The following is a 23,891-nucleotide window of genomic DNA, read 5'->3' on the forward strand; positions in this document are numbered from 1 at the left end:
GGCATGTGATGAAAGCAGCGTAAACATGCAGAGAGACATACAGACAGCGTGTGCCAGGTCCTCAGGTAATGTAAATCAGCACAGCCCTGTCAACTTCAATAGAGATCCACATTTCTGAGCTGCAGCCCCTGGTCCCCTGGACAGCCTAGCACTTCCCTGGGGCTGCGTAAACAGCAGCAGCCACATCCTCAGAGGTGTGGTTAGCATGGCTGCAGGTCCCAGCCAGATCTCTGGCAGCAGCCCAGGTTAAGCAGCCTCTGCCACCCAGGGGAGCTCATCCCCGCTCCTGCACAGCCCCTCCTGCGGTGCTAGCACGGGCCCGAGGCCACGCGAAGAACTGGATCAGGAAACTGGCCCAGATGAAAAATAACCTGCCGAAAGACAACAGTTATTTCCAGCCGAATCAGTTCCCCAGCCAAGCGTACTCTGCAACCACTCCAAGTGCTGCTCTGGCACGGGGAGGGGGAAGGCACATGCATGGAATCCAGCAGCTGGATTCAGGAGGAGGGCTGGGGCTGTCACTGAAAAAAAAAGTATATTAATCTAAATGCTCAGCTGGGGTTGTGGGAAAACACAAATCCTCTTTCTCAGAACTCCAGTATGTTCTCCTTAAAGCACCAGCAGTCAAAGGAGAGCAGGATTTCAAATGCAATTTCAAGCCCTCTGAATGGATCAATCACTTCTAAATAAACATCTGCCTTTGGACTGCCTCTGGTGCTTTCACTGCCTTGTCCATCACTGTCTTTCCAAGATAAGGCCCGTGGAAGAAAGCCATCTCCCAGGCAATTCCAACTATTTACCAATGTCAAATTAATGCACTTGGAAGCAGAGCAAAGAAGAATTTCCTCTGTTCTTCCACCAGCCATAATGTTTTATATGCAAACCAAATCCAGAATATTAATGCTCAGAAGCACAAGTATTACAATCCCACTTGTCTCTGTGAAAAACAAAATGGATTTTGTGATTTTGTTTAAGAAACCTCAGCTGAACAGCTGAATTTAAGAGGCAATTCCTATCTTCACAGGTAAAAGTTGGGGTAATTCTAACAAAACGTTTCGAGATAAGAACACAGTTGCTATTTATACCAACCGTGCTATCACTCACAGAAAAGCAGAAACCAAAAAGTGTAGGCAGCAAATCTCTGTGTACTTACTCATCAGTCAAATTTCTCTTCGCTACTCATTTCTTTCCTAACACCTGCATGCCATAAGCAACCACTGATGTCAAGATTGCTCAGTTTTATGAGAAAATAAAACCATTTTGGCACCTTAAATAATGAAGGGATAACCTCATGGTTGAAGGGCTGGCCTACAAGGCAAATCGTGTAGACTGCACACTCACATAGTCTATACGATTTCAATAGAGAACTCAAGAACCAGATTCAGAAGGGCACCAGTGACACTCCTTCCTTTCCAGTGATCCAGCTTGAGCAGGATGGATGGAGAGTAGCTCCATCTCCCGTTCTGTCTACAGTCTGGAAGCAAAGAGAATTTTTCTGGAACTGTGAACCAGGGATTTACTAACACCCAGGGTTTTCAGTTCCTGGATGCATCCTCTAGCCACTTGTCTGTTACACAGAAACTGGATGACACGTCCTCCCCTTCCTTCTGCTCTCCTGGCAGCTATGTTTCAGGAGAAGCTGTGATCTGGCTGCATAAAATCAGGAAGAGGTTTGAGACTCTGAAACTTAGTTTCCCAGAGTTGTCTGTGAGAGAAGAACTCAAACAGGCATTTAAGTCCAGGTGGGAAACTAAGTTCAAGATGTTCTCCTTTGGGGTTTTTTGTTGGTGGTCAGCTTATACGTCCCAGCTCTCAGTACGCTGGCTCCTGTGGAGTGCCTAAATATAGCACATGTGGACTTTGGCATTTAAAGCAATATTGTAAACACTGCATCTAGAGCTAGGCATGTAACTGTTGTAGTTTTCACTGTCTCAGTGCCTAGATATGAAACACAAATCTTTGTTGGTACCTTTAAGCATCAACAAAGCATTAAGAAAAAATAGTATCAATCCAAGTCCTGCATTACCTTTCTATGTAACCTGACTGCCTTCTCATCCATATCTCTGTTCTTCCTGCAAAGTCCTTTCATTTTGAATAAATTTTTCCCCCAACCCACAGAACCTCAGTAATGGCGATCTTAAAATGCCAACTAACCTCTGTTTTCTGCGTAGTGGCGATCCCCTCGGAAGCAGCTGCATTACAACTATCCTGAAAAAAAATCAGCATTTCTCCACGTCAGGACAAGGAAGAGACACACTGCTCCTCAGATATTAAAAAAGAAGGAAAAGGCATCACAGGGGATTCCAGTCCTCCCCAATAAACTTCACCTGGCAGGTGGTGGCAGGAGAGACACGCGTCTGTTTACAGCTGGCACACTCACCCTTGTGTATACATCGTGAGCAGCTGGTAACACAGAAAACAGAGGGTTTGTAAGACACAGGAACTCAACCTAGATTCAGCCATGACTGTGAAATTTCAAGTGACAGAAAAAAGCTCAAACCCAAGAGAACAACCTGGCAAACATATAATGAAATGCATAAAACTTTACCCTCTAAGTCTATTGTTCTGTTGTGCTTATTTTGAGGACAAATTTAGTATGAAATACAATCTGTGCTGAGATGCTGAGTCATAAATTTCCAAAAAGCATGAAGCAGACAGAACACTCTGTGTTTCATTTTGCTGTGGTTTTCTCCAGTACATAAGTGGCCAGATAGTACTTTTTAAGCAGAGAAGGGCAAAAAAACATCACTGATTCTTTCACAGCCTGCCTTAACTTCTGTGTGTGTAGAGCTAGCAAGTACTGCTAGTTTACTATTGCCTTCCCTTACCAAATAATACGCCTGTTGAAAAGTAGTTTGTCCCTATCTTGCTTTGCAATGCATCTATCAGCGTGGAGGAAAGCCAAGAGCAGCACAGGCCCTCCCCACACCTGCTGAGAAATGCTCTGATTTAGAGAAAGACAGCTCCTTCCCTGTGTTGCTCCAGGGACAGGGAAGTGATGTGCTGCTTCCCAAAAAACAGGAGTTCAATTTCATTCCAGGTGCCTATGTGCCAAGAGGCCAGATGCCCTTTGTATAGGGGAGGACCATTCTGAACAGGAACACTGCAGTTACCTACAGTATATGATAGCCATGTCTTTCTAAGTTTTAACAACCACATATCATAAAGAGTTAGGCCACGTACTGGGCACAAATGCTTTCTACTGCGAGCTCTCAATAAAGAGTACAGCTCTGAAAGATAACGTATACAGAACAATAGGTATTAATTATTCCTATTAGCAGATTAGATATCACTTTCTGGTTTAATTGTATTCATGTTACCCCTGGACTATATTTCAGTTGCATCTGGCTCTATTAAAAACCAGCTCCATAAAGTGGCTTTTACAGAATCTCTTGACTCCTCTGATCTAGGTCCTATCCCGAGTTCCAGGGGCCCACCTTTTTCACAAGGACAAAAAGGATTTTAATGTCATTGTGACATCCTTTATTATCTCTTCAGGCACTTGTCTTAAATTCAATCATTGTAATAACTCTCCTACAGCTAGCTGCCAGGGTCCTGATAAATAAAAGCGTCATCAGAAGAAGTAGCTTTCTAAGGACAACAAAAAAAAGAGGAGGAGGAGGAGGAAATGGGCCAGGAAAAGGGATTTGACTACCTTTAGCAAAATGCATTTCTTTAATAAATACAAAAAAGAAGAATGATCATACTTCAGCCCCCCTTCCCCACAAACACACAAACACCTCAGTGAACTTGAATAGGAACAAGGCTCTTACTTTTTCAGCTGAAATGTTTGTGTGATATTCCAAGAGCTTGAGGACAGCGATGCTTCAAGAACTAGACAATCTGGAAAAATGTGACTGTTAGACATACAGACATATGCTGGACATTACAAGAAATAACTGTCAAAAAATAATTCAGTTGAAAGCTCACGTGCCTTCAGCTGTTCTCTACGTGGTATGCACCTTCTCTCACACATTCATTCACACTTTTGACTGATACAAATAACTAGATTTTGTCCTTCCATAGCATCCTTCAGCTGAGTTATTCCAAGACTTTATACACATTCATTAATTAAGCTTGATGCCACCACTGCATGACATACAAAAGTAACGTTATTGTCAGCATACAGATAAGGAAATGCTACCATGGGGCAGGGATCTAGAATCATCTCCTGAAGAGCACACAATGGTATACTATAATACAGTCAGACCCCAGATTCAAGCCTTCTAACACAACAGACTGTGCTAATGTGAGGGACCCTAACACACCATACTTCTCTCGCTTTCTGTCTCAGAGACTTGGTTTCAGAGTCTTCTTTTGTAATCTATGCAGTAGCAATTTTCATCCTATTTAAATCTTTTATGATTGCATGAGTCAATTTGCCATTATTTCAGCTAGCAATTACTATACCAACAATTCACTGGCAGCTGTGGAATGAAAGAGTATCTTCTCCTATGAGCAGAATACCACATCGAAAAGCAGAGTTAGATATATACCACTTAAGCCAAGGTCCCTTTCATCTGTGTGCCTGCAGATGTGTACGTCTGTGAAATGAATGACTGTCTGAGATCAAACAAAACTCGTGTGTGCAGACTTTTCTGGCTTCTCTATGCTAGGAAGTAGATAGCTTTTTAATCCAGGAAAGTTACAGAGATTTAAAGTATATCTACCTTGCAAAGGTAAAGAAAGCTTTGTCTTTGTCACAGGCTGGCTTGTTCAGATGAAAGCTAGCTTTGGCTACATCTAAATTGTTAAATCAGAAGTATCTCCTAGCTCCACATGTCAGCATGGCACTAGGGGTGCTCACTGCAAAGGTTGCCTGCATTGCTTGTTAGAAACAGCCCTTGGGACTGTTCCTATGCTTAAATATCTCACTACACGGGTAGCAAAGAATCTGATTTTTAAAGGTGTTTTAATGCTTGAAGATGTGGATTAGCACACATAAACATTCTGAAATCCTTCACCAAGCACCTATTGGCATCTCCAGAAATCCACGTATCTGCATACATCTGACATAGTGGGCACACAGTTGCCTAAATCATTTGCCTAGGTCATTACATGAGAAAGGTCTCAAGCCGTGTACTACTGAAAAGTAGCATTTTACTAGGACTACTAAGTAGAAATAAGGAATCTATTTGCTTCTGGCAAGGCGTGTCTTCTCTTATAAATTTGTGTAATTTTTTAAAAACAACACTGTCAAATATGGTTTCATGATTTTGTCTGTGTGGAAATTCATGGAAGCTATTATTTTCTGTAAGGCCTGGTCTGACCTTTCAAAATGCACTTGATTGCACTGAGTAGCAGGCATTTTAATTTTTTTTTCCAGAAATGATACCTGAAGGAGTTTTGCAAGTGCATCTTCTTGTGAGACTGAGACCACTTTACATGAGGTACCATAAATAGTCAACATAACTTCCACACTTGCATAATCCACTAATATATCTCAACTCACAGGAGCATGTGAGTGGCAGTAATACTGGTGGGCACAAGCTAAGCTTCTGATTGATGCTGTTAAAGGGGTCATCTTTGGCACAAAGCACAGGCAAGGCAAGCTGGCTTCCATAACACTATACTCTGAAAACCTGCTAATGGAGTAAGGGAAAGCCTTAGTCCGTGAAGGCACAGAAACTAAACAATGTACTCCATAATTACAAGAAAACGTGGCTTTTGGGACTGGGTCAGTAAAGGACAGTTTTTCCTTCTATAATGCATTTGTCCCTCTTAAAAATCCACTAATAGTGTTTACTAGAGACAGCTTAATAGACCAGAATACTCATGGATATCAACCCTAGCTGTCATCTGCTAGTGACAAAGTCTCTTACTCTAGATTCCCAAATCAGTATAGGACAGGAAATTGACACAACGCTTGTATGATGTCAGAGGAGCTTTTCCCATACAAAGTCTGTAGGATGAGCTCCTGAGATCCCAGTATTCCAAGAAACCTCCCCCAAGGGCAAGGGTCCCCAAGACAGCACTCTTTGCAGCACTGAGCTCTCCAGAACAACAGGTCATTGTAAGTTCTGGCTAACATTTCATACCTCTTTCTACACAAAGGTGTTATAAAAGAAACATATTCCTGCAAAGTATTAGGTGTCTTTTGGGCTATATTATCCGGGGAAAAATAAAAGCAGGCATTTATCTGAAAATTTTGTTTCCTCTTCAAGTCACTTAAGAGCACATGGTATCCTTGCTATCTTTGTCCCTCAGTTTAGATGAAAACTCTCTTTTGTATTCTAACATAAGCGAGTTTAAAAAAGTACAAGGTCAATCTGTATTCAAAAAGCTTTGTGCTTCCATACAGACCCTTGAAGCAATGCAAGCAGGACATTTTCCTCCTAGCAGTCATATAAGACTCTATTGTGAAGGATTATCATCTGATCTTTGAGACCAAAGCCTAGAGAACAGCTCAAAAGTCCAGACATTCAGTAATTTACCATCTCATTCTAAAACTTGTAGCTGCCCATAAGATGCACAAAACAGATCACATGCATTCAATATAAATGGCTCAGGTCTCTAATTCTGAGAACTACTGGTGAACAAAGTAGTATAAGAATTATTGCAAAATGACTCAACCAATAATTCAGAAAGATGAATAAAATCAAGTCAAAAAGATGTACCAGCCAAACTGCCCCCGAACCACTTATTTTTCTGCTAATCCTCTACATGGGGCAATCACTTTCTCACAAGTGTCTAAGTTAGGTTGAAACAGTTAATTGAAGGTTAAGTTTATTTATTGCACAGATATCCATAGTCAGATTCTCCTCTTATTTATACTAGTACAGTTTCTTGCAAAAACAAGTTATGTTTGCAGGTGAAAGAAGGGTTAAGATGGGTTGATTTGTCAAGGCAGAGCACTGGACCAGCTTGCATAGCTCTAGTCAGCTTGATTGTCATTGGAGCTATCTTAAGTTTCCTTAGACAGTGATTAATGGCACCATGTAAATACACCCTAGGCTAAAACGTTGCAGTGCTACAGGCTGAACTGAGGAAGCTGTTTCCAACCATAGGTTAACCTGTTTTATTACTTCTAGAAATAATTCCGTATCTTTAATTATCAAGAATAGTGTGACTATACTCAAATCACCTGACAAAACACAGATCTTTTTTTTCAATGACATTTAATAAAAATCACTACCTACTCTCACATTCATTAGGCCTGTATTTATGCTCAATTCTCCCCAGAGATAAAGGACACTGAATAAGCACTACATACATGTAATAGTAACACATACCATGATTAGATATCGCTGGAGTGGTTAGATTGCAGAAGCAGGATGAATTTTTCAGCACTACGTTTTCATAAAATATTTCAACAGGTGTTACAACTTTTATTGTACAGGAAGTAAGGATTTTGCTTATGCTTGCAGCCACAGCAACCTAGAAAACAATAAAAAAAAGAACACAACAGACTTCTTGTAATACTTGCTAAGTGGTCACCTTGTCTTTGCAGAAAACTACAAAACCATGAAATGTACAAAATGGAAATTTTTGTGGTGGAAGCAGAAAATTCACTAGGTAGCCTCTCAAAGGAGTGGGCCTCTCCCAGCTGAAGAGGCAATACAGAAGGAGTCCTGACAGGAACTGCACTGTTTACTTCCAGAACCTAAATGGATCTGTAAGGTACGTTAGGGGAGCAATCTGGAATAATTTTGGATTTAAAAACAAGAATTTTGCTGTAACAGTGTCATATGCTGTTATAGTTCCTTAAAAATATTTGAGCAAGAATGTACAAATCCTCGCAGATGACGACATTTGCATCCATAATCAAAATGCACTTAATTATGAAACAGAATTTGTCTTGTGAAGAATTATCCTTTGTTTCTGGCTGAGAGTGCTTTACAAATATGATCACATTAGTGCATTCAATCAGGAAACCAGAAACAATGGCATGCAGATTAAGTGGCCAGTCACAATACTTGATAATCAGATACTCAAGGCTGTGTGTGCTGTGAACAGATACTGAGTAAATACTAGTATCAAACACTTAAAGATGCATTTGTGTTAGCGTATGTGTCCCAGTGAATGTTTTGTAACTTGTTACAAAGCTCAGAGCTTACATAAAACACTTGATATATAGTCATTAGAAAGATAAAAATAGCTGATAAAGTGATATAACAGAAAGATTTCCTTTGTCAGCATAGTGAATTTTTGACTCAACATCAGAAGTATGGCTTCAGGACACATTTTACAGGAGAGGAAGAGGACATCTATCTGATTGACATATTCAACTTACTGGGATTTCCAATACATTTGCCAGTTGTTGAGATAAGAGACTAATATATGGAACATGGTGACAAAAGAAGGGAAGCTGCAGTAAGTGACAAAATGACACATTTTAAGTCACAATAAACAAACACACATAAAACTCGATGTACATACCTGATTTTTGGCAGGGAGACTTAGCAGGATTTTCAGATCTTTATCAGGTGCATGTGAAATGTTATACCAACCCTTTATGCTGTTTGAACGTGTACAATTTTCTTTTAATGTGCACCTAAAAGTATACATAAAATTATACTAGCCTCCTTATTGTGGTTTTGACTTCAGACACTGTACTTCTATTTATTTAATGTTACTGATTTTTTACAGGAACACTATTGATTTTTTACAGAAATATGGTTATAACTGCAAAAAGCTTCAGGAAACAATCAGTAAAGTCTTCTGCTTATCAAAATAAATTACAATGCATCGATATATGCCCTAGGGTCCTGATTATGTCAATAGGACTTGAGCAAATATTAGACGCTTGGCTAGTAACAGTGGACTTGGTAGCCTGGTATCGAATTCATCACCCGCAACTTGATTGCACCATGGTACAGCTCCAGATCTGACCCTTCCAGTTCCCTCTACACTCAATGAGGAAAAAGATGTTCTTTCAGGGTACAAGTCACCTAACCTGCTTTAGACATTCATACAAAAATGAAATGAATCACACTACAAAAGCTGCTCATTCTCTCCGAACAGTATAAAAGGAGACGGGGGTGAAGCTCAGATGTAGAGCTATGCTACAAATGTGTATAGCTATATATCTACAAATACGAGATGCACCCTCCTTCCAAATATCCTCTGTCATCTATTGATGTGAATTGTAATCTTTCCCTTTTATGTCAGTGCACTTGGTTAAAAACACCAGGTTTGAAAAGGTAGCTCAAAACATATTTCTCTGTCTTCAAGAATAAAACCCATGTCAGAAGTAGGATGGCACAAAGTAAATAAAAATGTTAGCTGCCAAATTGTAGGAAACAGAAACTATACAAGAGAAAAGGAAGAAGGACGAAACACTGGGCTATACAAATACTACAAATATTATCTGTATTAAAAATGTGTGATAAGAAAAAGAGAACATAGGCATACAAATTAGATGTACAATCACTGAGTTCGGAAGGTGAATCCTTAAAATACTGTCTGCTGTAAAGAGTTAATGAACAATCCACAGATTAACTCCAAGTAATTTCATATAGCTAGCAATTAAAGACAAGTAAGTGCTAGCTGTGTATCTTAATATTAAGATTGAATATTTATAAATGAATGTAACGTCAAATATTTTTAATACTACTATTTTCCTACCAAATATAGAAGCGTGTATAGCTTCGATCATGTGATCACTGACATATGCCTTAATGAACTATTCTTTCACTAAAAGCTAGAAATTAGTACATACTTGAGAAGCATGTGACTTTTTCATGAGGAGCTCACTGTATAAACATATTTCACAAACAGTGTGTTTTCTCTCCAGAAGGAATAACACAAGAATGACTTTTAAGAAAAATACCCACTGCTCTCCAAAATGCCTGAAATAATCCCACAAACCATAGAAATGATAAAGCCATCTTCTCTGTACTTCAAGACACTGGCAACTGGAATGCAGTTAAGCAAAGGTCACTTCCTTTGCGGTCTAACTCAGGAAACTGAGTTCCTGCTGCACAAGAACCTGGTGAGGCTTTGCATCTGAATACATTCAGATCATAACTACAGTGCAAGAAACTGGGACTATGCCTGACATATTTCAAACTGTCTGAACCAGGACAGATTTCAGTCCCATGTATGTCTCTCTTTACCTTACTGAGATCACAAAGGTCCATCAGCACCAATGTTTTAGAACCACAGAGGATGGGTTCTGGCATCAACAGATGTGCATAAACCAGATATTTGGATACATATGAGTAAGTAACTCTCAGTGGAAATGATGCAGGAGAAAGAGACATCCTATAGTTTCTTACAGGCTGAGGATCATGATGTTGAAGATGCAAGGCAACACACTTGCAATACTTGATACTAAATAAGTATATACGTTTCAGTGACGCATACTAAAATACTAAAAAAGAAAACTGTTTATAAATCTGAATATTTAAAACTGCCCTAGGACAAAGTTATTTGCCTTAGACTGCCTGAGAAACACAAGCAGTGAACTTGTTTCCCTCATCTACAATGAAGAATCTAAGAGTTTAATGACAAAAAATGTAATGTCACCCAAGACCCAGGGTCATGCTTGTCTTCATGGCAGGAAAAATGTGTCTTTTGTGGCATTAAAAGCTGACCTTTAACACTGAAACAATATGCTATGGAGAATAGTTATTTCATAGGAAGCAGTCGCAAAGCGGGCAGCAGAGCATCTGATGCCCCTCAGCACAAATTCTCACAATTGCTCTGCACAGGACGAGAGTAACAGGAATTCCAGTGACCTAAAGATGAGACTGTTTTGTTATATTCCTATTTTTAGACAACTGATATTGTTTGCAAGCACATTGGAATGAATATAACCGATAAATATTATTTGTGAACCACATAGTTCTGAAAACTAACATACAGGCTCAGACAATTACCAAGTCTCACTTTCTTGGAAACGTGGACTAGACCAGACCATACACAAGCATGAAAGTATAAGATATAAATTCCTAGGATCAAGTTTCAGTCATGCATAGATATGTGCACAGAGAAAAGCAGAGTCAAGATATTTTTTTTTAAATCTTTCACAGCAAGCTAGTTCTTTATGCCACTAAAGATTCCTCTTCACAATTGGAATCAAGCTCCTCTTATTTCATTATAACACAATACCTATGCATACCAGTTTGTTCATATGTACTTAAGTCTCTGCTTCAGTAATTTTGCATTAACTACAGATCCTGCTGAGTTTGCCCTCTCTAGCTTGCTAAAGCACACTGATTTCATCATGGAATGAGAACTTTGTTTCAGATAAAATTTTGGCTTCTGAGGTACCAGCCCCAGAATGAAGTCCACAGATTTCACACACACTGACCAAATTAAAAAGTAAGTCCTAAGCTGAAACCAGGACAGTCTGGTCATGTCAGGTAACTAACTTATTGTGTTAGTTCCATATGGAAAATATAAGTAAAACATCAGTGCCTTGTATTGGAATAATTTCAGCATACTTCAGGTAAATCCGATTCATCTATAGAAAATGTAGAAACATCAAGAGAAATCACACAATGTTATGACTAATTGTTTTAAATTACTGTGAAAAGGAGAATTTATATATTTCTCTCTATGGAAGAAAGAGTAGAAATATGAACAGCAGAAACACTTTGTTTCATTTTTTTTTTTTTACTTGAAATACAAGCTGCAGATCTTTTTTACAAAACACTGGATTTGAGTTCACGTCTTTAAAATGAAGCATTACTGCTAAGTTTTATTTAAAAAATTGAGTACATATTTAATATAACAGTTATTTCCCAGTAAGAATATAAAACATATCATCAATGTCATATGGAATATATTGCTTTAGTGGACATGTATGGGCTTTGATTAAAATATTGGCTAAAAACATGTCTTCCTCTTTTTCTAAAGCTTCACTCAGAGCTCTCTCTTCACAAAACCAAGTATTTAATGATGCTAAGTGCTTAACAGTGAAAAATTATGTGGGTGTTGAATAGGATTCATATTATAGTAGGTAATTTTTTCTGCAAAGGAGTAAATTGTTTCTGTTTCAACCAGATGGAAACTTTTGGTGATTCCCCTCATAAACAGGGGATTTACTGACTAAAGCTGTTATTCGCAGACAGTAAGGTAACGAAAAGCCTGAAAAGCTTAGTATTGTAACATACACCCTTTCTAACAAGATAGAAAAAAGAGAGTTTGAAGAAAACAGGTAACAGAATACACTGCCACTCTCTTCTAGTAACTACCTTTGCAAAACAAAGTAGCAGGTCTTCAGCAAAATCAAGTTAACATTGTAACAAGCCAAAATAACCTAAATGGGTAGTATTAACCTTCTAAAATAAGGCTACTAGTAGAATTCCTCAAAAATCAACCTTATAACCACTTCTGTTTAATGTTTTAATCCCTGATAAACTGGCATAAAAGAAGGGTTACACTGTCAACATCTGACGATGATAAAAAATTGGGAACATTACCATGCAGAGGAAGATGAGAATATCACAGAGGAAAGCTTGGACAACCTTGAAATGGGATGACATTTCAAAGCATAAAAGTACAAGAACATGTACCTAGAGCAATGAAGATCTCACAACCCATGTGTTATAGACTGGAAACTCATCAACTGGAAAGAAAACAAAGAAAGAGAAGGACCTGGGGGCATTATTTGATCATGGGTGATTGTGGCCCATCAATGTGACGCTGTCATGAAAAAGACGTTTGTGATCCCAGGACATACTAAGTAAGGTGCTTCCTGGACAGACTGATTAAACACCATTGAACAAGGCACAGCTGAAAGTTTCTGGAATACTGTGACAGTCCTGGCCATCTTTATTTTTAAAATAATACATAAATTTCACAGACAGCCTACTGGAGTGGAGTTAAGAAAGGAGTGTCTTATGTGAGAGGATCTTAGTGAAGTTAGCTGTTTCAGCACACCAAAATGAAAGCCAGAAAAGAGACTGCCTTCACAAAACCATTGAGGAGATTAAGTGCGAGGGAAGAGGAAAAAACCTATTCAAGCCAAGGAGATGCGAGCACTAGAACAAATTAGTGTACCAGTGTAACCTGTCCATGAACACACACATGATGAAAATGAGCAGCCAGATTTTAACCAGCAGAAAAATAAGACTCTCAGGTAGCCACACAACCAGGCCAGGGAGGACAAAAAAACCTATCTAAACTTAGAATGGTCCTTGATTAGTTTATGAGCAGGTTTCCATGATGTGGTTGTCGATTAGTTCAGGAGTAGGTTTACATGATGTGGTTGCTTGCAATTGCCAAGACTACACTTGATGACCCAGGAATTTCTCCAGTCCAGGCCAAAGATATACAATAGCTTTCAAACCTTCAAAGAAAGCACCAAAACTATGACCCAAATGTGGGAATGAAGTGTTTAGAAAGAAATTCTCCTCTGACCTAAACCAAAGGCAGTGATTCCAAAGCAAGGAACTATGAATACAGAAGGCAACTGAGCACTTTCTCCATTCTCACATGCAAGATGCTCTCAGCAATCGAGATGCTTCAAGCATGAGCATACAGTTTTATCTCTCAATCAATCTGGAAAGCAAAAACATCTGTTCTAAAACCAAAATAATTTATTCTTCTTAGCCCAACATATATTTTATAGGTAGATCTCAAAAATCTGAGGGGTTAACATGGTTTTTAAAAACTGCAGAGCTCCCTTCCACGTGACAGTAGTGTCTCGTTTATGGCTGTGACTGATTCCATAAAAACTCAGTAGATACAATCTTGATGCTGAATAGCCCCAAGCCAGTCAAAATGTACACTGACTAATAATGCATTGCTTTTATATGAAAGTCTAAAATACAAAAAATACCTGCGACTCAAAGAACACCACCCACAGTAGGGATCCTTCGCAGATAAGCATTCTTGCTCAGAAATGTATCTACTGCAATTTGCAACTGGTATTCTCCTCACCTAAAACCAAAGAACGCAGTAACACACTGAATTAAAATAAATAGCCTTCATAAACAGGGAAATTGAGGGTTACTATTAAAAATCTGACAGCAACCAAGCACAATCCCTTTGGGGAAGTTTCATTATGGACTCCCCTCTGCCAGAAGACCTCTGGATAGAAATATGCAGCCTATTTTACACACACTGTATTTTGCCATCAGATGATGAAACGCCTCTTGACAATGATAATTGGGTTCTACTACTGAAAGGCCAGCATGGACAGGCTAATGCAAGAAAGACTGATTAGCATAGCGAATTATAGATAACAATAGAAAAGAGCTTTATTTTACAAATAATGCTCTGCTTAGCAGAACACTGTTTTCCTCTCATCAGAACTGAGATTTTTAAATGATTGATGAAGGTGCATCCAAAAATGCATGCGCAAAACAAAATGCATCTGTGTTTGCATCACCATGTCAGGTTACTGCATGTGCACATTAGAACAAACGCATGCAACTACTTAGCATGCATGAAAATGCCATTTCAATAAGTAAATGTAGATAATTGTGGCTATATTATATGTAGCTATACTTGTACATTCATCTTGAATATCCTAGCCGGCCATTTTCAGAAAAGGAAAGGAAAAAGAAAAAGAGAAATCTGATTACAAATACAAATAATATTATTAATAACAATGTTAATTAATAATCTTAATAAGAAAAATATTCCTAATTCAAGCCATTATTTTTTTTACAAATTTGCAGGAATTAAAAATTCCTATGCTTGGAGAACGGAAACAAGGATACGTGGCTTTCTGCAAAAGTATATTTACTGTTCTTTCCAGCCATATCTTGTAAAATTAAATTTAGCCGCAGGTGTGCAAGATAATCAGCTCAGAAACCAGCCAACTTCATAGACTACTAGCAAGTTAAAAAAAGATAGTTTAAAAGCATTATTTAAGCTCCAAGAGATGATCACAGAGAGGCATTTATTCCTAAAAGTGTTGTTCCTCTATAACAACTTGCTCTTTTACCAAAGCTGAAGAAAATTTGAGTCTTTATTTTGAATATCTACATATACTTTTGACTGAAATTTTGATTCCTTCTGCATTTGTGATAGATGTTTGTATCAGTCAGGAGCTCTCCTACCAACTTACCCATTCTCTCAGACGACAGGCTAAAATGCCATGTTCACTGCTGGAAAAGTGATTTTATTGTAAATGAAAGTAATCAAGTGCTGGGTGAAATCCTGTCCGGCTCAGATGGACAGCCAGCCCTTATGTTTCACTGCCATCTTCCCCGCTGCTAGTGAGACAAAGGGATTTGCCAAGTTGACGCTCAGTAGCCCTGCTGCAGGATGTGCTGCAACAACTGCACTGGCTCCTGGGAGCTGCTCTCTGCTTGACATGAAGCTCTGATGTGTTTGCTCACATGCAGTAGCTCCCAGTGATTGCTGAACTCCTTGGCATCACTATGCAGACACATTAATCATTTCTGATTGTGGTTTTGGTTTGGTTTGGTTTTTTTAAAATCTATGCCTAACTGAAGATTATGAGAATTCTATCATTGATTTCAGCAGAACTAAGACTTCAAACCCATCTCTTAAATTAAGAGTTTTCTCCACATTAGAAACTCCATAACTGACTAGCAGACCCCAGCCTACCAATAGCCGGATTGCTAATTCAGAGAAACTCCCACCTCCAAAGAGTCTACAAGGGTTTTTTTGCTGCCTCCAAGTCTGATTCTGCATGATGTCTCCAGGTAAAAGAGAAGCAAAGACTCTGTCCACAGAATGACATAAAATAAGCATAGGATTAAGGGTGCTGCTGGATCACAGCAACAGTAGGCAGCACCATTACAGTGGAAGCTCTTCCAAGCTCTGCAGCAGTGCAGCCCAAACTTAGACGACATAATCAGATACTAGATGTAAAGTTGTTCACCGCAGTTTGGATACTTAAGGTCTAACTCCGACCAAAACTGATGCTTCAATTATAATGTGGCAGAAACCCTTAAAGCAGCAGCTTATTTGAACCTACTCTTTTATTTAATATTGCGCTTACCTTATTGGCAGAGGACAGATAGATGTAGTTATTATCTACTGGATCAAGTCGAAGTTTGGGGAAAATGGAGGTTTCTTCCTTAATTTCATATAAAACCTCTGGGCAATTAGATTCCATATCCTCATTAAGAACAGCCTAAAACACAAGAAACTAAATTATCCACAAGTCCTTTTACTGATCAGTCAGTATTTTAAACAAAATCCTAATTTCAGCTACATCAGAGTGCTGAGATGATTTATTGTGCCCTGATTCAACTCACCTACTGCACTGGCTCTCACACTGCAGAAAGATGGAGGAAAAGAACACCAGAACAGAATTCCAACAAAATCCAGGCCAGACACATTTCGCAATGAATCTCGCACTGGTTTAGTGTATGAAACACCCCTCCCACCAAGTATGTTCCTGATTGACACAGAAACTGAATGTGGAAGAGACGCCTATATCCCAAAGCCCTAATGTGTTAACTACTCCTATGAATGGAGAAGGAAGTATTAGCCTTCAGAAAACAAACCAACATCCAGACACCCATAATGTAAATAGGAACTTACTGACAACTGTCTTCAGGACAGAAGTTTCTCTGTGGCTTCTGTGAGTATACATCTGTGGTAGTACTTCTTTTTCTTACCTTGCCTAACTCTACAGTCTTCCACCACCCTTCACACAAAATTCAAGAGAACCAGAGACCACGGAAACTTTATTTTGCAAGTTAATAATCACACCAACATTGATACAAGGTTTTCCATAAACATGACTAACCAAGGGAGATACATTCATGCATTCATGGTCTCCACTGCACTAAGGAGACAGGGAAGATTTCAATTTTATTTTTCATTATCAAAAGCACAGTGAAATCAAATGGGTAAAAGCTTTTCAAGCTCTCTACTATATTCCTCTCCAACTGCCTGCTTAATAAAAACAAAAAATGAGAGTCATCCTTTGCAGTGAAGACAGGAAATGCACATTCTCGCAAAACCCGGAAAAAAATTGAAGCATAAAAGACATTTGACTGGATGGTTGAAAAGTTTGATAATAAGATAAGATAACTTTCACTTCCAGGTGATTGATTTAAGGTAGCGTAGGTCGACTATTCAGAAGCTAAAGCAAAATGAATCTTGACTTTTCTCTTTAATGGACAGCTGTTCACATCACAAGACAGGCCAACAAACAAATAAATATGTTTCCAAAATTTAACAATATTTAACATTTCTACTGGACAACCAAAGCAAGGAAGGAAACAAAAGACCAAGTAACTGAGAACTCCACAGTCCATAAATTGATACTGTAGGCATTAGCAGTTTAATGAAACGTTTCCATGAATTTTAAGCAGGGTACATAATTGCTTTTGGAAGTTATGTTGCTCTTCACGTAACAACACAGCAGTTACTTCACAAACCAACAAAAAAAGAAACAGAGATTCAGGAGATTATATCTGTTTATAATACAGTGCCTAAGCCAGGAAACATTTACCCACTTGAACACAGTGGCAGCTGATGGAGAAGGGAAGAACTGCCACTCTCAGCTTAGCTTACCTTCAGTAACTGTCCATCATCTGTTCCCAAAAAGAGAACTATCTGATCCAAAACAACTGTGCCATAAACAGCCACTAATCCAGAGTGAATCAAGGTAGGTAGTTTCTTGATTGATCGTGCCTCCTGAAAATCAGATATAAGAGAAATCTATTACAAAATCATTCACCTATACTGTAAAACATTAAGAAAAAGAAGAATCCCTGGAAAGATTCTCAGAGAACTCAACTTTAGCCAATACTTTGGCTAACATTTTAATTCTGACACAATTTCAGTGCCACATATCATTGGAAATGGCACATGAAACATTAAACTTATTTTTTATACATGGCAACTGACCACACCTGTGATAAAGATTACACCTACTGCAGCTAAAACACTGACCTCAGTGGGACATAGGCTTGGCCTAACAGCAAGTTACTCTGCAACAGAATTCCTCTTTTGGGGGCTTATTCTGCCCTGGGCTTATTCTGAATTGCCAGTTCTTCTCAGCAAAGCCATGCTTTGCCATCACCTGTCTGCACCTACTATGAAGGCTACAGATACACTCAGCAACCATGCTGCAACTCAGCATGTTAATATTCTGGAGAAAGAAAGCACTTCAAACACATGGACTTTTGGGTTTTTCTACTATGCTTCAAAAAATGCAAAGCTTCATCCTCCCCTTTCTGGTTTCCTGCTTTACACTAAAGGAAGTTGAGACTTGCGTATTTACATAAATATGAGATAAAGTAGTATAAAGTTCATGCCAGGGAAAATATGAATGTACCTGTATGAACTTTAAATTTAACATGTTGCCTACAATTCTCCATCAAAGCTGGAGGAAGTCAAGTGACAAGTGTGTAAGGAGCTCATGAAAGAAAACATCACGCAGGAAATCCCTGTATCTTGTGGAAGGAAAAACCTGACGAAGTAACTCCGATTGTAAACAATCAAGTGCTGAAAGGAAGCTCTGATGTGTGAGAATAAGGTTATTCACCAGGTGAGAGATGGTCTCTGCCCTGAACTCCCTACAAGCCCAGGTATCTCCCCAGCAAGCAGTAACTCAGGTGTGCAGTCCTGTAACTGCTTTCAGTCAACCTCCAAATGGGTCCAACCACAGCCAAGCTTTACCTCCCCTTCCCCTCTATTAGTATAATACTTTCCGGTAAGCTTAGTGAAGGAAATTACGTGCCTGGAAAATGGTCTGTAAATCCATCTATCTACCTAATTTTTCGTTTGAGTCATTCTCCTCACCACATGAACGTGTGGCTGCATGACACCAGCGTGGGCACAAAGGAGTAGCAGGCATGGAGAGGTGGGGGGCAAGAGCTCGGGCAGGACCAGGACCTTGGGAACAAGCCCTGCAGGTCAGCTTACAAAGCCCAGAATCTCAGCCTCAAGGACAGATGCCTAAACCTACAGGCACCCTCTTACTGTGAGAACCTATTTTGCTTTAATGCACAAAACAAAGTGTGAGAATAGACTATTAAAACTGACATTTTGCAGAAAGGTGAAGGCATTTCTCGAAGTTATGAAGTGAATCCATAACACGGTAACAGCTGAATTCAACTCTCTGGCATGCTAGGATGCTGGCTTAACCCCAAAAAGTCTTTCCACATAGAACTATTTTTTTTCTGAACTGCAATCCTAAATCAATTAAAATCTTTTTCAGTCATCTGAATCATTTTAATTAGCTTGCAAGAACAGCCACTTGGAGTAAAAGAAGACTTGATTAACTCTTATATTTAAAGATACTGGGTTTTTTTTCATCCAGGAGGAAGACGACTGGCACCGAACTTCAGTAAAACCCGCCTAGGCATGAGACTCCAGTGCCATGGAGATCTGTTTTAGATATGGGGCGGGAAAAGTGATTGCAAGTATTTTAAGGTGGAAAAAGTTAACTCACTCACTAGATCAGAGGGTCACAAAACTCCAGCACTGATATACACAATGAGGCTTCACTCAGGCAAAGGACTGAAGTGAAGCTTCGCTTCCAGGCTTTCATTTCTGCCAGAATTAGGGGGTTTCTTTCTGCAGTGCACCATGCAGTAGTGTAAGGAAAACAAACCACCCCAGGTTCCTTTGCAGACTCGGCACAATAAGATCACAGAAGAGCGGAGGACTCATCCAGTCTCTGAAAAGCTCTGCTGCCAGATTTTCTTTTGACCCACATACTAATAAAATAACTAGTGTCATATCAGTGCATCCTCCTCATCTGACTGAAGAACCAATACTGACAAGTGTGGAAGCCCCCTCCCCTCACTCGGCTTGCTAGAGGGAGGGTCAATGCGACACTGAGCTAATACAGATAAGAAGAGGGGGGAATTCAGATGGTGGGCAGTCACAACAAAAATTGCCTTCTCCCTTTTGCAACCTATTTCTCCAGCTTGCCCGTTCCCTCCAGGGTGCAGCTGCTGCTTTCACCCTTCTGTCACCCCTTTTCCATGTGCATTTATTTTTTTAACAAGCCCTTTTACTTCTTCCACTGTGACTAATGGGGTTACAGCACTGTAGGGCCTTCCCAAGCTCTTTCTTTCACAGCTATATCCATCCTTAAAAATGCATTTACAGTCCAAACTTCCTTTATACTTGAAGAGTCACTCATCTCCACAATCATCCGTCTATCCTGTAACACTTCCAGGCTCATACTAACACAAGAAAAGCAAAAGAAAAGACATTACTACTCTAGAAGACCTTTGGGTTTTTAATTCTTCAGTTCTACCCTCTGCTCTATTCTATAGTCCCCCAAAATCTTCATGTGTACAGGTAAGCCTAGAGTTCTCCTGAATTGACTTACATTTTGCTTTTAAGTTCACCCCACTATGAAGTTTGGTTATTGGCATGAAAAGTATTTATACTAATTTTCTATTTTACATGTAATTTTCAGATTTATCACTGCACGATTCCAGCTGCAGCAACCATATTCACAATTCTACTTTCTGTCTTTATTTCCTCCTGATTATTTTACATTGCAAGCCTCAGAGGGAAGGGCAGCATTTTTAGCTCACGCAGCATTCATCATATTGCAGCTGGCCAAAAAGTAAAAATAAAGGGTTTGAGCATCACAGTGAATGAACAGATGGAGCTATACAAAAGGACACAAGACTTGTGAGCAGCGCATAAGCGATAGTCAACACTGGAACAATAGATCGATGCTTTTCCTAGAGGGAAAAAAACTTCTGCTACCTCATCCTTCTTTCTTAGTTTCACCACCCTTCAACCACCTGCATCAATTTTTATTGTATCAGAGGGTAACAAACTTAAATATTGGTACACGCAGCAAGCCTTTATTAGGGCTAAGGAACGAGGAGATTAACTGTTCCAAAATTTTATTTCCAGGAAGTTTTTTTAGTTTGTGTACTGCATAGCAATGCTAGGTAGACAAACCATCTCAGGCAAGCAGACTGCAAAAAATCAGGGTGGATGACCAGTAAATGACAGGGTCTTTACAGAGATCTTGCAGAGGTAAGATCCTGAGCCTCATGACGCAAGGCAGGAGGAATAGTCAGAGGCTACACTTGAGCAAGAGGTTGATGGAGACTCTTGAGATGGGGAGGCTATAAATCTGTGACTCCTTGCAGCAGCAGAAACACTCCTTCTCTGGCCTCAGATCCAAGTTTACAGAATTGGTAAAGTGTCCTAATAAACAATGAGGAAGAACAACCTCCATTAAGGAAGGCTTTGAAACCAGCAGAGCTTGAACAGAGCATTAGCAGAGAGTGAGAGGAAGTGGTGAGTGACCATGGTCAGAGATTCCCTCCTGTGAGGGCTGAAGGCACACACCTGCTAAAGTCATGCTGTTACAAGAAGTTTCTTTTTTTTTTTAGGGGCCCTGATTAACTGCAGAGAGACTGCCAGTGATTTTCCATTCCTTTGACCACTACCCATTGTTGCACATACACGCAGACACCAAGGATGTTGCCTAGTGCAGATCAGGACTACAGAGCTCTGTGGGCAAAGTGAATGAGATGGGACCCCAGGATTTGTTAACTCCACAGGGTCAGCGAAGGATGATGCTCTTCTGGATTTGCTACTCACAATCAAGGAAGAACTGACTGGAGCTGTGATAATCAATGGCAGTCTTCACTGTAGTAACTATGAAATAACCGAGTTCAGGATTCTGAGGGCAGTGAGGAAAGAACAGCAGAGTACAAAGCTGAAAACCAGGCTTCAGGTTGTTCAGGGAACTGGTTTGTGGGATCCCCTGAAAGGCAGCTTTGAAGGGAAATGGAGCTCAGGAAAGTTAACAGGTCTTTCAGGACGACCTCCTCCAAGCACAAAACTCAGGAAAACAGGCAGCCACATCAGGAGATGGCCCGAGCTAAGCAGGGAAGTCATGACTGAACTACAATGCAGAAAAACAGTATGAAAGAGGTAGAAGCTGGAACAAGTGACTAAGGACGAACGGCCTGGACACATAGGAATGGTGTTAGGAAAGCCCAAGCTCACCTGGGTTTGAAACTGGCAAGGGATGTTACAGGCAACAAGAAGACCTTCTACAACTACATGAGCAATAAAAGAATAAACAATTAAAATATGCACCGGCTGCTGAATAGGTCATGATTTATTGACAGTAGATGCAGACAAGGCTCTGGACTACACCAGCAAGGTCTTGTAGTCCTCACAGAGTTCAAGGAAGAGAGAAACTACCAGTACTGGAAAAGGATTAAGCCAGGGATCTCTTACAAAATCTCAGGCAGGCCACGTGGGATCTGCAGGAAGATGCTGAGAGACTGTCTGATGATACTGCAAGGCCATTCTCTCATATTTCAAAAGTTGTGGAGATCAGGGGAAGTCTCCAAGAACCGAATAAAGGCAAATACTGCACTCATCTTCAAAAAAGACATGGATGACCTGGGGAACTACACATTGGCCAGTCTCACTTTTTCCCTGGGAAAATCATGGAGCAAATCCTCTTGGAAGCCACTTCTGGGCGCAAGAATAAAGTGACTGTGGAAAGCCAACATGAATTCACCAAGGATGAATCATGCCTGACCAACCTGAGGCATTTAAAAGATGTGTAGATGTGGCACTTAGGGACACAGTTTAGTGGTGGACTTGGCAGTGCCACGTTAATGGTTGGACTCAATGATCTTAAAGGTCTTTTCCAACCTAAACAGTTCTATGATTCCGTGACTGCCTTCTGTGATGATGACTCAGTTTGTGGAGGAGGGACGAACAGTAGACATAATTGACTTTAGCAAAGCTCCTGACACCATTTAGCACAGCATCCTTGTATCCAACTTGAGATGTTACAGCTTAGACAGGAGGACTACTGGACGGGTGGAAAAACTGGATGGATCAACAGGCTCAGAGGGTATTGGTTAGTGGTTTGTACTCTACCCAGACACTAGTTACAAGCGGAGTTCTTAAGGGAACCTATCCTGGGACATGTCCTGCTCAGTATCTTTATCAATGACCTGGAGGAAGACATTGAAAGCTTCCAGATTAATCTTGCAGATAGTATCAAAATGAGCTGATATTCTTTACTGCAGGGCTGCCATTCAGAAAGACCTAAAGAAGCTGGAGGAACAGGCCAACAAGAACTGCAAGAAATTCAACAAGGACAAATGTAAAGTCCTGCACCTGGGATGGCCTAACCCCCTGTGACAGTACAGGCCGGGGAGCAGCTCTGCTGCAATGGACACAAGGGTCCTGGAGGGCTGTAGGCTAAACAGTGTAGCCAGGGAGCAGTGAAGGGTAACAGCATCCTGGGCTGTATCGACAGCAGCACAGCCAGATCGCGCAAGGAAAGTGATCATTCTCCTTTAATTGGCACATGTTCTGTTGTGTCCAGGATACTGTGCTCAGTTCTGGGACCCTTAGTACCAGTGATCTTGGTAAATCAGAGTGAGTTCAGCAGTGGGCCACTGTGACAGTCGGAGCCCAGAGCAGCTGACCTATGAGGAAAGGCTGAGGGACCCAGGCTGATTCAGCCTACAGAGGAGACAGTTTCAGAGGGACCAGAGAAACAGAGCCAGGCTCTTGACTGAAGTGTATGCGGGACGAGATAATAACACAAACTGAAACAAGGGAGGTTTCTAGTGGACAGAAGATTTAAAAAATCACCATGAGGACAATTAAGCAGAACAGGTTGTCCAGAGATATTGTGCAGTCTCCGTCCCTGGAGGTTTCAAGACCTGACAGGACAAAGCCCAGAGCAACCTTGTCTGATATCAGAGCTGACCATGCTGTGAGCAGGGGGATGGACGGAGACCTCCTCTGAGGTTCCTTTCAACCTGAACGACTCTGTGATCCCAAGGAAGTGAATCTTCTGTTCAAGAGCCCCCAGGCCTTCAAAAGTTTCCACTAAGAACACCTGGTGAAGCCAGATGACTAAAAGCAACTCTTCTTCTTACTGACAGTGTGAGTTTACAAGTCTCCTATGGCTTACTTCCCACACCAAACAGGAACGAACTGAAAATTCATTGTAACTGGACAGAAATATTCACTTCAGAAACAACTCTAGAAATCTGTCAAACATCAGATGAAATACTAGCAGTCTGGTAATA

General features: G+C 40.2%; 1 protein-coding gene across 1 annotated transcript in view; it reads right to left on the reverse strand.

Moving 5' to 3' along the window:
- The window catches only part of PLXNC1 (plexin C1), a 72,626-nt gene that overhangs the window by 42,773 nt on the left and 5,962 nt on the right, over nucleotides 1-23,891 (reverse strand). The window contains exons 2-9 of the mRNA XM_056340068.1: nucleotides 17,401-17,523; nucleotides 15,872-16,006; nucleotides 13,733-13,833; nucleotides 8,380-8,494; nucleotides 7,233-7,377; nucleotides 3,774-3,843; nucleotides 2,328-2,403; nucleotides 2,155-2,208 (exon numbers count right to left, since the gene is read on the reverse strand). Of these exons, the coding sequence (XP_056196043.1) occupies nucleotides 2,155-2,208; nucleotides 2,328-2,403; nucleotides 3,774-3,843; nucleotides 7,233-7,377; nucleotides 8,380-8,494; nucleotides 13,733-13,833; nucleotides 15,872-16,006; nucleotides 17,401-17,523 (819 nt within the window). The remainder of the gene's footprint in view (nucleotides 1-2,154; nucleotides 2,209-2,327; nucleotides 2,404-3,773; nucleotides 3,844-7,232; nucleotides 7,378-8,379; nucleotides 8,495-13,732; nucleotides 13,834-15,871; nucleotides 16,007-17,400; nucleotides 17,524-23,891) is intronic.

Source organism: Falco biarmicus, chromosome 5 (genome assembly GCF_023638135.1).
Source record: "Falco biarmicus isolate bFalBia1 chromosome 5, bFalBia1.pri, whole genome shotgun sequence".
NCBI lineage: Eukaryota > Metazoa > Chordata > Aves > Falconiformes > Falconidae > Falco > Falco biarmicus.